This window comes from Arachis hypogaea, chromosome 19 (assembly GCF_003086295.3).
Source record: "Arachis hypogaea cultivar Tifrunner chromosome 19, arahy.Tifrunner.gnm2.J5K5, whole genome shotgun sequence".
NCBI classification, from domain to species: domain Eukaryota; kingdom Viridiplantae; phylum Streptophyta; class Magnoliopsida; order Fabales; family Fabaceae; genus Arachis; species Arachis hypogaea.
The window spans coordinates 144,309,158-144,324,208 of record NC_092054.1 but is presented as its reverse complement, the minus strand read 5'-3'; the positions used below and the strand labels follow the sequence as shown (position 1 = coordinate 144,324,208).

General features: G+C 30.6%; 1 protein-coding gene across 8 annotated transcripts; it reads right to left on the bottom strand.

Annotated features, from left to right (window-relative positions):
* Positions 1–337: 337 nt before the first annotated feature.
* On the bottom strand, positions 338–2,857 carry LOC112779835 (uncharacterized). 8 transcript variants are annotated; one of them, XM_072228696.1, is made up of 4 exons: positions 2,561–2,795; positions 2,240–2,425; positions 1,365–1,509; positions 338–1,270 (listed from the first exon to the last, which is right to left on the bottom strand). In XM_072228696.1, the coding sequence occupies exons 3-4, from the start codon at positions 1,406–1,408 to the stop codon at positions 487–489; spliced, it is 828 nt and encodes a 275-aa protein (XP_072084797.1). In that variant the 5' UTR covers positions 1,409–1,509; positions 2,240–2,425; positions 2,561–2,795; the 3' UTR covers positions 338–486. The 8 variants fall into 8 exon arrangements, with proteins under 8 accessions (XP_072084797.1, XP_072084799.1, XP_072084798.1 ...); XM_072228698.1 differs by having other exon boundaries at positions 1,374–1,509; XM_072228697.1 differs by having other exon boundaries at positions 2,277–2,425.
* Positions 2,858–15,051: the final 12,194 nt, after the last annotated feature.

Sequence of the window (15,051 nt, the reverse complement as noted above, 5' to 3'; positions counted from 1 at the left end):
GATCCACTTAACATATAAAAAACATATAGATATATTAGCTTAAACTCTAAGAATGAAAATTACTTGACTATGTGTAATTTTAGCTTTTAAGAACCACATACAAATTTACAAAAATAGATCCTCTTAATTTTTTTTCCAAGTGAAAATGTAAAGTATAATCTTTAATCCTTCAATATTTTTCCTCTCATATTTTCTCTTGATCCTACCTATGAAATGTATGGTGAGAGATCATACTTTACTCCCTCAAGTGTGAAAAAAATTTGAGAAAATCTAATCCCAAGTTTTCCTATATTTGGAAAGCCCCAAATTTTTGCTACCTTGGTATCATAATTCTCAATTGCTTGCAAAACACTTCATGTTTATTCAAAGAACATTTCACAGCACTACAAAATATTTTCTTCATAATCAATCACTTATCAGAGACACGAGATGCTCAAGAAAGAGTATATACAAGCTGAAGCTTTGTCTCAAATTTTAATAGCTAAGCTAACACATTCCCTCATCACCTGCGCCTCGATTATTCTCTAGATTGCCAGTTCCTTGCAGCCACTCTTCTAGTTTAGCTTCCTTATTAGCTTTGAAGTCATCATAGTTTTCTGATATTGACAATAACTTAGTGCTGTTAACATCACTATCCTCATTCTGTTGGTGCTGACATTCATCTTCAACTTGGCTTGACACGGGTAACTCGTAGGCTTCAATGCCCTGTAGAGATGAATTAGTGCTAGCAGATGTGACTGTTAATGGCAAATTAGAGTACATATCTGGCTTCTCACCCTTAGAATCCATGGATTCCTTAGTATCAAGATTTGGCCACCTGAGACTACTAGCCTTCTGTTTTGCTGAGCTGAAAACACTTGAAAGATAGTTACTCCGTTTCTCACTGCCCTCACCCCAAAGACTAGTTCGTTCTATCCGTGAACCTGATGGTGATTGACGAATTAAGCCTCTTTTTGGTTGTTTTGTTGTCATCGTAACCAGAGATTTCTTAATGTCTCGGATCATTTCATCAGCTAAGGAAAATCCACACTCTTTCATTGACCTAACCATAGTGACAGAGTCCTCCAAATCTTCAGCGTGCAAAGTTGTTTCGTGAGACTTCTCGACAATGTTCCTTTTAGCTTCAATAACATTCGGGACTGCATTTTGAGCATGGTGTTGGATATAGAAAAGCCCAGAAGATGGTTCATTAGCCACGTACTTCATAATCTCTGCCAGGCCTTCACTTATCTCCACAAAACCGTCTACAGTAGAGAACTCATGCATTTTCCTGAAGGGAAATTTTAGTTCATCATTGGCATTGTCAAGGGGAACAAGAAAAAGAAGAAAAAGGAAACTATGGAAAACAAAAGAAAGTGACAAGCCTGGACAACATTTGCAGATGTAGTAGGCAAATTTGCAGAACCATTAGATTGATGCATTTCAATTCATTCTAGGTTCATCCCAGATCCAAAAGAGTAATTTAGCAAATCAAAAGCTTCAAACAGTGGATCCCATTCATATCTACATCTATATATAATATAATATAGATCTAATTTAGAAAAGTAGTACAAGGGTGGTATCTCTAATTGATCATATGCCATATCCATCCAAATTTCATTATCAAAGAAATAATAATTCAAATTTCATTTATTTATAAATGCATTAAAAAATCAAAACAGCCACTAATAAGAAATGCAGTGAACAAATAAAATCCATCCAATGAACAGCATAGAATACCAATAAGAATTGGAGTGAACAAATAAAATCCATCCAATGAACAGCATAGAATACCAAGAGGAATTATATAGTTACATCCCACAGAAAAGAAAACTTCACCTGCTTATTTTCAGATTTAACAAAGATCAAACAATGGCAAACAAGGTGTAATCTTCTAAAAACTCTCGGGCATCTAAACCCCCTTAACATATTATTCTTCCTTTCTGTTTACCCTTTTTTTACTTTTTTTTTTTTTTTTTTTTTACCTTCTATGTAATATTTATCAGTCAAAATTATGCTACATACCAAAATGAAAATTTCCTAGTCCTTAATACTTTCAATGTAATCAAATTCCCATAACCAATGCAAGAGATTAGAGGTAAATACATCCTACGGATTCAGTGAATTTCAATAAGCTAAGAAGAAAAATAATAAAGCTATCTAACTTCTCAATCAGCACACCAGTTAGAGAAAGCAGAAACCCTAACAGAAAGGGCCGTAAACACAAGCCTATCGCAAGTATAAAAGATCAAACAAACACCTTTCTAAAAGATGAACAAGGATTCATCAAAACAGACCCTATTATCAAAATCTTGACTAATCCGGCTCGAGGACATTGGAAAAGGGACCAGCTTGACTACCACTGGACCAACCTAATCGGATGCTGGTAACCCAGGTGAGTGAACTCATCCAATTGACGAAACTAGGTCATTGATTTTTCACTGCCCTGTCATAAGTATGCAGAAAAGGGAGGGCATTGGAGGCAATTTCACACGTAAATCCAAAATTGAAGCTGATAATAACATTGACCCAACAAATTGTTTGAAAAACGATTAAAAAAAAGGGAGAATGTAGAACGAACCGCCGGGAGTAGCGAGCGAAGAAGATAAGACGGTGATGGGATCATGAAGCAGGAGCAGGAGCAGGAGCAGCAGAGGAAGAGAAGGTCAGAAGGGCATGTTATCGTTTGAATGTGGTTGTTGTCGATGAGGTCATTGTGGGGCAGTGAATTCTCTCTCTCTCTCCCCTTCGGTCCACACCACACCAGATAGTCCACGGAGGATGATGAGATAAGAGAAGACGGACACAGACGCTCCTTTCGTCGCCGTCTACTATATCATGCCCTTTTGTCTCTCCTGTCTTGTTGAAACTTGAGCCCTTTTTTTTTTTTTTTTGGTAAATTATAATTATATTTTGAGAAATTTTTACTCCTTTTTGCAAAAAGTTAAAATGACATTTTCCTTCCCTCTATTTTATAAATGTATATTTTTCTCTCTTCTAACTTTTAAAAAATCTCTTCTTTAATCTATTTTAAACTTTTTGTGTTAACTAATATTAATTTTATCCATTTTTTAAGAAAAATAAATTATTTTTTTAAAAAACACCCATTAACAAAAATTTTATTTTTTATCATTAAATTTTACTTATCAAAATATCTTTTAATAAATTATTCTTTTATTGATTAAATTATATTTTAAAAAAATTAATAATTATATTATTTTTTCTAAAATATCCATCAATAATTTTTTAATTATTAAATTATAATTTTGCCAAAATTTTTGTTAATAATTTTTTTATATTTTATTATTAATTTTTTGATATCTATATATTATTTTAATATTAAATACAAAATTTTAGTAAGATTATTTTTCAATATTAATATATATTAATTGTTATACATATTAACAATGGAAAGATTTTTTTATTTAATGTTAAAATAATATATATTGATATCGAAAAATTAATAATAAAATATAAAAATAATTGTTAAAAAATTTTTTGGTAAAATCACAATTTAATATTTAATAAAATTGTGAAAGAATAGGAAAATAAAAGAATTGTGAAAGAAAAAGATGAAGAAATTTTATTGATTATTGATTGAATGAATTGTAAACTATGAAGGTAAAACTAAGTATATATAGAGTATTGGCCTATGAAAGATAAAATTAGATAAAGATAAGATATAGATAAAGATAAAGATAACTATAAGATAAGATAATGACTAAATTATAATTTAATTTGTGTATTCTGTTGGGCTGAATTTGTGGGCCGTGAGACGTCTTTATTGTTGTCATGGGCTAAGGTGGAAGAGTGGTTTAATACGCCCCCGCAAGCTGGAGGATGAAAGATGTCAAGAACACTAAGCTTATTCAGATTAAGATGGAAGGGTTGAGGAGACAAAGGCTTGGTGAAGATGTCAGCTAGTTGCCCAGAAGAGGGAATTGGGAGAAGTTTCATCACTCCAGCTTGAGCTTTTTGTCGAACCAAGTGACAATCAACCTCTAAATGTTTGGTCCGTTCATGAAAAACCGGGTTAGCAGCAATATGAAGAGCACTCTGATTATCACAGTATAAAACTGGTGGGCGAATAGGAGAGATGCGTAAAAATTGTAACACATTTATTATCCATTGAAGTTCACAAGTTGTGTTGGCAAGTGCACGATATTCTGCTTCCGTGGAAGAGCGGGCAACGGTGGTTTGTTTCTTGGTCTTCCAAGAGACTAAAGAACTGCCTAAGAAGAAACAATAACCTGTTAAAGATCGCCGAGTGTCAGGACATCCGGCCCAATCAGAGTCACTGAAGCCGAGAAGCTGAATTTCTGATTCCCTTGGAAAGAAAAGTCCTTTGCCGGGACTAGTTTTCAGATATCGTAACACATGCTTGGCAGCTTGAAGATGAGATTCAGTAGGAGATGCCATGAATTGACTTAATTGTTGAGTAGCATACATGATGTCCGGTCGAGTAGTGGTGAGATAGATAAGACGGCCAACCAAACGACGATATACAAAAGGGTCGGATAGCAAGGGACTTTGGTCTTGATATAGTCTTGTGGTACTATCCATTGGAACAGAGGCAGGTTTAGCACCTAATAAACCAGAATCCTCCAAAAGATCAAGACAATATTTTCTCTGAGATAAGCAAATTCCCTTCTCTGATTGAGCAACTTCAATACCCAAAAAATATTTTAATGGGCCCAAGTCTTTAATTCGGAAGTGTTGGTGTAAAATAGACTTGATGGCAGCAAGTTCAGAAATAGAATTACCAGTGAGAACAATGTCGTCAACATAGACTAAAAGGATAGAAATTTGATCACCAATGAATTTGACAAATAAACTATAATCAGATGAGGTCTGCTGATATCCATGAGATAGCAAAAGATGAGAAAGTTTGTCATACCACATACGACTAGATTGTCGTAAACCATACAGTGACTTTAGTAGCTTACAGCATTGATTCGGTTGAGGAGATATAAATCCGGGTGGCAGAGTCATATAAACATCCTCAGAAAGATCCCCATGTAAGAAAGCATTATTGACATCCAACTGATGTATAGGCCAATGCTTCATAGAGGCCAATGCCAAAACTAATCTGATAGTGGCAGGCTTGACAACAGGGGAGAAAGTTTCCAAGAAATCAACACCTTCAGTTTGAGTGAACCCTTTAGCCACAAGGCGTGCTTTATATCGATCAACTGAACCATCAGGCTTGCGTTTGATGCGATAGACCCATTTACAGCCAACCGGCTTAACCCCTGCAGGGCAATCAACAAGACGCCAAGTTTTGTTCAGCTCAAGAGCATCCAACTCGTCTTTCATAGCACTACGCCAATTAGAGTGTTGATTGGCGTCCTTAAAAGACTTTGGCTCAACGTCAGAATGTAGAGATAAAAGAAACTTTTTATGTGAAGATGAAAGAGAAGAAAAAGACATGACTGAAGATAAAGGATACTTGCACTTTGAGGGAGATTGATTTGTAGAGATGAGAGAGGAATTACACAAGTAATCAGAGAGATATGCTGGAGGTCGGTGAGGCCGGTCGGAATGACGAGGATGGGGTTGCTCAGGTGGTGAAGAAGGTGACGGGGGATGAGAAGGTGATGGTGGGCTGGTGTCTAGTGTTGAAAGGGATTCGGTGGTCATGGGTTCAACTTGGTTAGGAAACGATAGTGAGGAAGAAGGAGAGGTTGTTGGAGAAAATAAAGAACTAGGTGGAGTTGGGTCAATGGGTATAGGTGAGGGTTCAATTGGAAGACTAACTGAATCTTGTTTTTGAGAAGGTGTGTTTGGCAATGTTGGGCTAAGTGTCTGGAATTGGACATTTTTTGTGACTAAGGGCAAGATCTTTTCATAAAAAATTACGTTTCTAGAAATCTCAATTCTTTTATCTTCTAAAACATAAACAATATACCCTTTAAAACCAGATTGAAAGCCAATAAATACAGCCTTTTTGGCTCTTGGATCAAATTTTGATCTATTTGCCATTTGGGTAGAAACAAAACATAAGCATCCAAAAACTTTAATGTCATGATAATTTGGTGGAAGATTGAGTAAAATCTCAAATGGTGTTTTAAAATTAATTGCGGATGATGGAACTCTATTAAGTAAATAAACAGCATGTCTAACAGCATAAGACCAAAAAGATGATGGTAAATTAGATTGAAACATAAGAGCACGAGCTATATTCAAAATATGTTGATGCTTGCGTTCTACCCTTCCATTTTGTTGAGGAGTTTCAACACAACTACGTTGATGAATAATGCCCTTTGAAGCATAAAAATCAGGTAAAATAAATTCTGGTCCATTATCAGAACGAATAGTTTTGACTTTGGAGTTGAATTGTGTTTCAATTAAAGTAATAAAATTTTTTATTTGATTCTGTACTTCTCCTTTTGATTTTAATAAAGTAACCCATGTAAAGCGGCTAAAATCATCAACAATAGTAAAAAAATATTTATGATTATGAATAGAATTTTGTCGAAACGGACCCCAAATATCAAAGTGTAATAAATCAAAACTTGCATTGGCTTTGTTAAAACTTTGAGAAAAAGAAAGTTTCTTTTGTTTAGAAAGATGACAAATGTCACAAGCCTCGTCATGATGCATAGAGATAAAAGGAAATTGTTTATGTAAATGATTAAGTCTTTGCCCAGAAAGGTGTCCTAAACGAAAATGCCATATATTGGAAGGTGTAATGGGTGGAGATTGGATGGAATTTATGGAGTGTGTAGTGGATGAATTTTTACTGAAATTAGGTTCAAAGACATATAATCCCTCTCTCATTCTGGCCAAATCAATTGTCCCCAAATTGTTGCTCTGTAGAGTGCAAGAAGAAGATGAAAAAGTGAGTTCACATATGAGTGCTGAATTAATTTTTGAAACAGAGATAATATTAAAGTTGAAATGAGGTAAATAAAGAACATCATGAAGAACCAAGGATGGTGAAAATTGAACGATGCCTTTATAAGAAACAGTAGTTCGAGAACCATTTGGTAAATGAACAATAATAGGAGAAATTTGTGTGTAAGAAATAAACCAAGACAAATTTGATGCAATGTGATCTGTGGCACCAGAATCAATGATCTAAGTATTCAAGAATGAATCTCGATTTGAAGAATTGTTAACAGTAGAAAAGGTATTGAAAGAACAAAGATAATGAGTAGTTGGACTTGGCAGAAGCTCAAGTTGGTTTGAAGGACGAGCTTCTTCATTGAAAGGAAGTGCCATGAAAGAAAAGTGTTGGGCTGACGAAAGGTCCAAAAGAGACTCCGGATGAAGTTGCTGGTGTGTCCTTTCTCCTTGATCCATGGATGTCAGCAGAGCTCAAGAGGAGCTCTGATACCATAATAAAATTGTGAAAGAATAGGAAAATAAAAGAATTGTGAAAGAAAAAGATGAAGAAATTTTATTGATTATTGATTGAATGAATTGTAAACTATGAAGGTAAAACTAAGTATATATAGAGTATTGGCCTATGAAAGATAAAATTAGATAAAGATAAGATATAGATAAAGATAAAGATAACTATAAGATAAGATAATGACTAAATTATAATTTAATTTGTGTATTCTGTTGGGCTGAATTTGTGGGCCGTGAGACGTCTTTATTGTTGTCATGGGCTAAGGTGGAAGAGTGGTTTAATAATATTTAAAAAATTATTGAAGGGTAGGTATCTTAGAGAAAAATAATTTAATTATTAAATTTTTTAAAAATATTTTAGTAAAAATACAATTGAATCAATAAAAAAATAATTTATTTTAATGATAAAAAATAAAATTTTTATTAATAGATATTTTTTCAAAAAATAATTTATTTTTCTTAAAAAATAGATAAAGTTAATATTAGCTAACATAAAAAATTTAAAATAGATTAAAGAATAGGTTTTTTAAAAGTTAGAAAGGAGGAGAATATACATTTATAAAATAGAGGGGAGGAAAGTATCATTTTAACATCTCGCATGGGAGGGGAGTGAAATTTTTCCTTATATTTTTTGTCATTAAGAATTTGCTAAGAAGCATGGACATCTTGTTAAGTTGGTGTGTAGGCGTGTTGGACACATTTTAAACACGATATTTATTGATATGCGTGTTGCTATGTTTTAATAAAAAATATTTTTTTTTTAAACATACAAAGACATACTTAAATATTATTGTGTATCGACGTGTCCAACCTTATTCTTAACATATACTCTTAAAATAAGTTTAGAAATAATATATATTATTATTTATTAAAATAAAAATAATTAAAAAATTATTTTATATTTTAATATTAAAATATTATTATAATTTATCTAAAAAATATTTTATATTATATATACGCTGTGTGACTATGTCTCTATATTCTATAAGATTTTAAAATTTGTGTGTTCGCGTATCCAATGTCATATACCGTATCTGTGTCATGCATTATAGAAAATTTGTCAAAATTTTAAAAATATTTTTAAATTTTATTTTGTTTAATTTTACAATCATGCTAAGTATAGCTTATATTTTTACGGTTGTGCTATATGCACACCACTTTCAGCCATCAATTCAGCCACTGTATTTTTATACATATACAATACAAAATACAAAATTAAAAACTTAAAATTAAAAACCTCACTCTCAATATTACTCTTACGCGCTCGCTGAAACAATGTTCTTCTTCTCTACATCCATTACTCTCACTCTCAATCTCACTCTCCGACGGTGATTCTCCTTCCTCATCCTCATTTTCAATGGTGATTCTCTCCAGCGGCACAACTCTCCTTCCCTCTCTCTCTGATGGCACGATTCTCCTTCGCTCTCTTTCAGGCGCGGTTGCGATTCTCCTTCCTCTGTCTCGGGTGTGATGCTCTCTGTCTCAGGTGCGAATTTCATCAACTGCATTTTTCTTGTTTGATTCTGCAAGGTAAATTTCTATTCCTTGTTTGATTCTGCATTTTTCTTGCATTTTCTTGTTCGTTTTGAACTTCTATTAGCTTCTTCAATTGCATTTTCCTTCTTCATTTTGAGTTTCTATAAATGAATTTGTGTTGTGCATAGTTTGCACTAAAAATATTTAAGTTAGGGTTTTGAATTGAAGTCTCAGTTAACTAATTTTAACAACTGATTATTAGTAGACTATTAATTGATTATAACTGAATTTTTGTGATATGAGTTGGAGTATGTTTAATTATTATACTGAATGAGTTTGATTATGCTCAATTTGATTAGTATGCACACAAAAGCTGTTTGCTGAAATGCCCCAAAGAAACACTGTTTTCTGGTCTTGTTTGATTTCAGGATATGCACAAAATTTGGATTGGTCTCACTCTAAAGTCATCAATTTACCACTACAAAGTATGGATTGATTAAAATGGACAGTGTGTTTTTTTACTTCAAGCAAGACCTTACCGCTATGTCACACTTATAGTCATGAACTAGTTCATTATCTACCTTATGAGTGTTCATATACCCATACCAGAAAGGATAACTGCAGAATTCCCCCATCTAATTATAAGTTTTGTCCTGAATTTAAATATATATCCAATCTAGTCTCAATTTTAAAATAAAAAAATCAAATTTATTCTTTAATCATCAAACTAATTAACATATTCATAAATCAAATAAGGGAAAGTAAAGAAGCACCATAGTTTAATTTAATTAAAAAATAAAACAGAGAGTATAGCAGCAACATAGGCATAAGGCTTCAAAGTAAACAACAAAAAGTTTACTAAGTTTGATTATAATTTGAGTTTGGTTATACATGTTTACCGAGTTTGATTATATTCAGGTTCAGTACTATATTTAACTGTTGAGTTTGATTATATGTGTTTACTGAGTTTGACTATGCTCAAGTTCAGTGCTATATTTGACTACTGTATTTGATTATAAATGTTTACTGAGTTTGATTATAATTTGAGTTTGATTATACATGTTTACGGAGTTTGATTATATATTTGACTACTGAATTTGGTTGCTAAATTTGTTTGGTATGTATGATTTGATTTGAATAACAGGATGATTGCCATAAATTAAGGAAGAATATCATCATGCAAATGCTCCTATACCCACAAAGTGATTGCCGAACTAATATTTTGAAGCTAGCAAAGAGTTATCAACTCACAAAGATTGCTAATAAAAAGGAAAGAAAGAAAAAAGAAAAGAAAGCTTTGATATTCCGAAAGAGGCAAAAGCACTAAGACAAAGAAAACTAGGAGCCTCCCAAGTTAGTCCATATGCAAATGTTGGGACGGAAACCTTAGAAAGAATAATTGGATATGAAAGAAGAAAAGTCCGAGAAAAGTTAAGGACAAATCGAGGAGAACAAAATTGATTGTATAAATTTTTTACTAAATTTTTACTACTGAATTTGACTGTCATATTAGCAATTTTTTTACTTTTGAGTTTGATTATCATGTTTAATGAGTTTGATTATACTCGGCTTTAGTGTTATATTTGACTAAAGAGTTTGATTATACATGTTTAACGAGTTTGATTATATTCAGGTTCAGTGCTATATTTGACTACTAAGTTTGATTATAATAATTTTTATTGAAAAATATAAACCCTAAACCCTAAACCGCTAAACCCTAAACCCTAAACCCATAAACCATAAACCCATCATTCTACAAATATTTTATGATGAGTAAAAATTTTTAAGAGTTAAATTATAAAAAAATAAATTTATTTAGAATAAAATTAATGTGATTAAGTGTAATTTACTTAGATGTGATTAAAATATAATTAAATAACTATGTACTGTAAAAAATTGATATTATTGAAGGATAAAATTAAAATTTATTTCTATGTATCGTTTTTGTCCCTAACGTGTTCGTCCTATTTAAGTCTCTAACGTTTCAAAATTGTCTTAATTTTGTCCCGCCGTCAATTCCGTTAACAAATTCCTAACGGCAGGACAACATTGAGTCAATTTTGAAACGCTAGGGACTTAAATAGGACGATTCAAACGTTAGGGACAACTTTGAGACTTACCCCAAACGTTAGAAATAAAACCGATACTTTACTTTTATATTTTTTTTATCTGCATGACAGTGTTCCTTGTGATGCCTGCCACACACATCCAAGACTTTGATTGAGCCATCCAAGATCTCTTTGGAAGCATTTCACACTTAAATTATAAGAAATGACCTTTTGGATTGAACTAACATTGAGAAATTATCCAAGGAGAAGTATACATCTTTTAACAAAGACAAAGTCTTTGACAACTGACTCAGATGTGCTAGTTGCTTCAAAGTTCCTAAGGCTGCTCAATTGCTCTTGCACTCATGAGGAGAATAGATGAAATATATTTGGCAAACTGTTTGATGATCGAATATGCAATTTGCTTGCCTTTGTTTTTTTTTCTTTCTTTTGTAGGAAGCTCAATGGTTTTGTTTTCTTTAGTCAAAGTTCTTTGACACCTCTTCTTATAGAGGATTTATTCAATTATTCATAATTTGATTCTATAGACCAACTTTAAGAGATAATACAGTTTATCAATCATGTGTAGAAAGCAACTTTAATATGATTATAATTGAATTTTGTAATATTATTTAGAGTGTGTTTAACTATAATCTAATTATAGCATGAGTCTGAATTTTAATTTGAATTCTTGAATTTGATTATTACTTTAAACGCATTTGATTATAACCGGATTTTGTAATATGATTTGAAACATGTTTGATTATAATCTAATTATAGCATGAGTCTAAATTTTGATTTGGATTCTTGAGTTTATTATTACCTTGAGGACGTTTGATTATACCAAAATTTGTAATATAATTTAAAACATGTTTGATTATAATCTAATTATAGCACATGTTTGAGCTTTGATTAGATTTCTTGAGTTTGATTATTACTTTGCACATGTTTGATTATAACTGAATTTCTTAATATAATTTGGAGTGGGTTTGATTATAGAATTAAAATTTAAAATAAATTTATATGATTTAGATTTTTTCTTACATCTTTGCATGTGACAGAAGATAATGTTCTTTCCACCCACTTATCAATTCAAAACTTAAATTACTACCACCATCTATATTAATATCTACCATGTTTGGGGCTACTTTCACACATTATATCCACCATATACTCATCCACTTCCATTAATTAATTAAGAGTAACAAACAGCACTAAAGATTTGTAGAGTTTTTTCTTATTAAATAAATAAAATGTTATAACACTAACTACACATAATTCTACTAAAATCGAGCTCAATACCTCACACTAAACATCAATTTCACTCCTTTTGTAGTTCAGATACAAACATCTCAAAAATTGGTGCAGATACAAACATCTCAAAAATTAACCAATGTATCAGTAGCAAAAACAATACAAAATCTCATTTTATTCCCTGAAAATTAACATACAAAATAGAACATAAAAAAGATAAAAATAAATAAATAAAAAGAGAATTAAAACTCTAAAATAAGAAGAATTAAAATAAATTAATGTAATACATTTAAAATAATTCATTGAGAAGAGAAAAGTAAACGGCGCTGAGAAGAGGAGAGTGAAGGACTGCGCGGAGAAGAGAAGAAAGTGAGGAGTGAGAAGCAATGATGCAATCGAAGAAGAAGAGAGTAAAGCGCTGTGCAAAAAAGAGAAGAAAGTGAGGAGCGAGGTGCACTGGCGCGATCGAAAAAGGGGAGAATGAACCGTTGTGCCAAGAAGAGAAGAAATCGCACGATCGAAGGAGAGGAGAGTAGTGACACGATGACGAAACTGGGTGGGTGGGTTCTGTTTTCCAAGCACGTCGTGGGTATTTACCATATCTATATCCATATCTATATGTAGTATTTTATCGTCTTTTTATATCGTGGCTGAAATTAGTGTATAAATAGCATTTTTGTTAATTTTATCATAAAATTTTTTATTTGCATTAATTATATTTTGATAGCTAAATTTTTAAAATATTTAAAATCAATTTAACAATAATACATAATAACTAAAAACTAATAACAGAATGTTACGGTAAAACACATAGTTAAACCAAACTATCTCCAATATTTCATGAATGTCCTAAAACAAAAATCTTTACATCAAAGTCCTATGCACATATCTATATAAATCGAATTGACCTAATTCGAATTAGCCATTTTAAGTAGTAAATCGAATTGACCTAATTCGATTTACATGGAACATAGTGGATACTAGTAAATCGAATTGATCTAATTCGATTTATAAAAAAAATGAGTAGATGCTAGTAGATCGAATAAGCTTAATCTTAATTCGATTTAGTACTAATACAGATTATTGACATTTACTACTTTTAAGTTAATCATATTAGCTTTAAACCATAAATGTCAATAAAGAAATATTTCCCATTTGAATTCAAATAAAATATCAAAAAATAAAAACGAATAAGGTTATTCCAGCGCTTAGCATAAACCGCCGCTAATTGTTTGCCCGCAACCTATCTTTCGACAGTTATTTAACTGGTGCAAGATGTTTAGTGGCGGTTCAAAACCGTCGTAATATTTCTCTAAAATCGTCGCTAACTGCCGGAAGTGTTATAATGTAGTTTATGGAGCTGAATTAGGTTATATCAACTTGTTTGAATATATATATATATATATACTCAAATAATCTCTTAACTAATTTTACCAGTAGTATCTGTGTTAGTTACAGTCAGTGACGGATCCAGAAAATTTTGGTAGTGGGGGCAAAATTTATATAACATGATAATAATTTTTATAATAAAAATAATATGTGTATATAAAAAATTAAATATTAAATTATTTATTAACCACTATATATCTATATATAAATACATGTATTGTTTAACTTATTTTTAATGTGTATTTTATATTTTAATATATATTTTATACAGATAATTATTTTTTATGTACATATAGCATGATTATTGTTATGATTATATTTTGTTATTATAAAATATGATTAGCCTTCAAAATATCAAATATACAAATTAAAACACTAAAATAGTAATTTAAATAATAATATATAATTTAAAATTCTATTCTTTTAGGTTATATTTTTAAAAAATTAAGTAATTTTTCTCTTAACACTACCATTGAAATTTCTCTCTTTCCATATATATTATGAAACAATTATTTAAAAATCCACTTCCTAACACAATTAGAAGCCGACTCTTATTGATATTCATATTTAAAAAAGTTCTTTCAATTAATATAGTTGCTACGCAAAAATTAAAGCTAATTTGAAAAGAAAATAAATTATATTCTTTTGAGTTGATTTAAAAAAAATACTAATTTCGTTTAAATATAAGAATTGATCATTCTAACGAATATCTAATATAAAATTTTTAAATTAACGATTAAATACCAAAAGTTGAGTAAAAAATTATTATGGGGTCAAATTTAATAATCTAATAGAGCAAATAAATATTATTATCATATACTACTAAAAAAAATTCAAATTATAGTGGGGACACTTACCCCACACCCCTACACTTAGATCCGTCCCTCATTACGGTTATGTTACTCTCTTAATTGCCACAAAATATTTTGTTAGTACGAAAAAAGTTATTTATCTTATGAAAATAAAGTTAGGGACTTCAAACGTAATAAAATTTAATTAAAAACGATAATATTTGGCGTAAAATTTTTTGAAGATTTATTTAGTGTTTTTTTGTTTTTGTTTTAACTAATATGTGCCTTTATATATGTTAAAGCTATTGTTAATAATTTTTTATTTTAATAAATACAAAATAAATATATTAAAAATTTTAAATTCTATATTTCTTATAAATATATTTTAATTAATAATCTTAACATGTTCTTAGCTAAATCCTTTTCTTTTTGTTAATTATTATTATTATTATTATTATTATTATTATTATTATTATTATTATTATTATTATTATTAAAAGTGGTGAATGCTAATGTGGGAAAAATAGAAGTGTAACATTTCTTAAATAGGTTTTTTTTAATTTGAATTATTAGTATAAAATATAATAAATAAAAATTAAATTTTGACTAATTAACAGAAAATACAAACTCCTTAATTAATAAAAAATATTTAAAGATGAGTCATTAAAAATATAAATATAAAATAAAAACTCGTTAATTCACATGTACATAAAAAAATTGCCACTTCATATATTTGTGTGGTATTTTGATAGTACGCA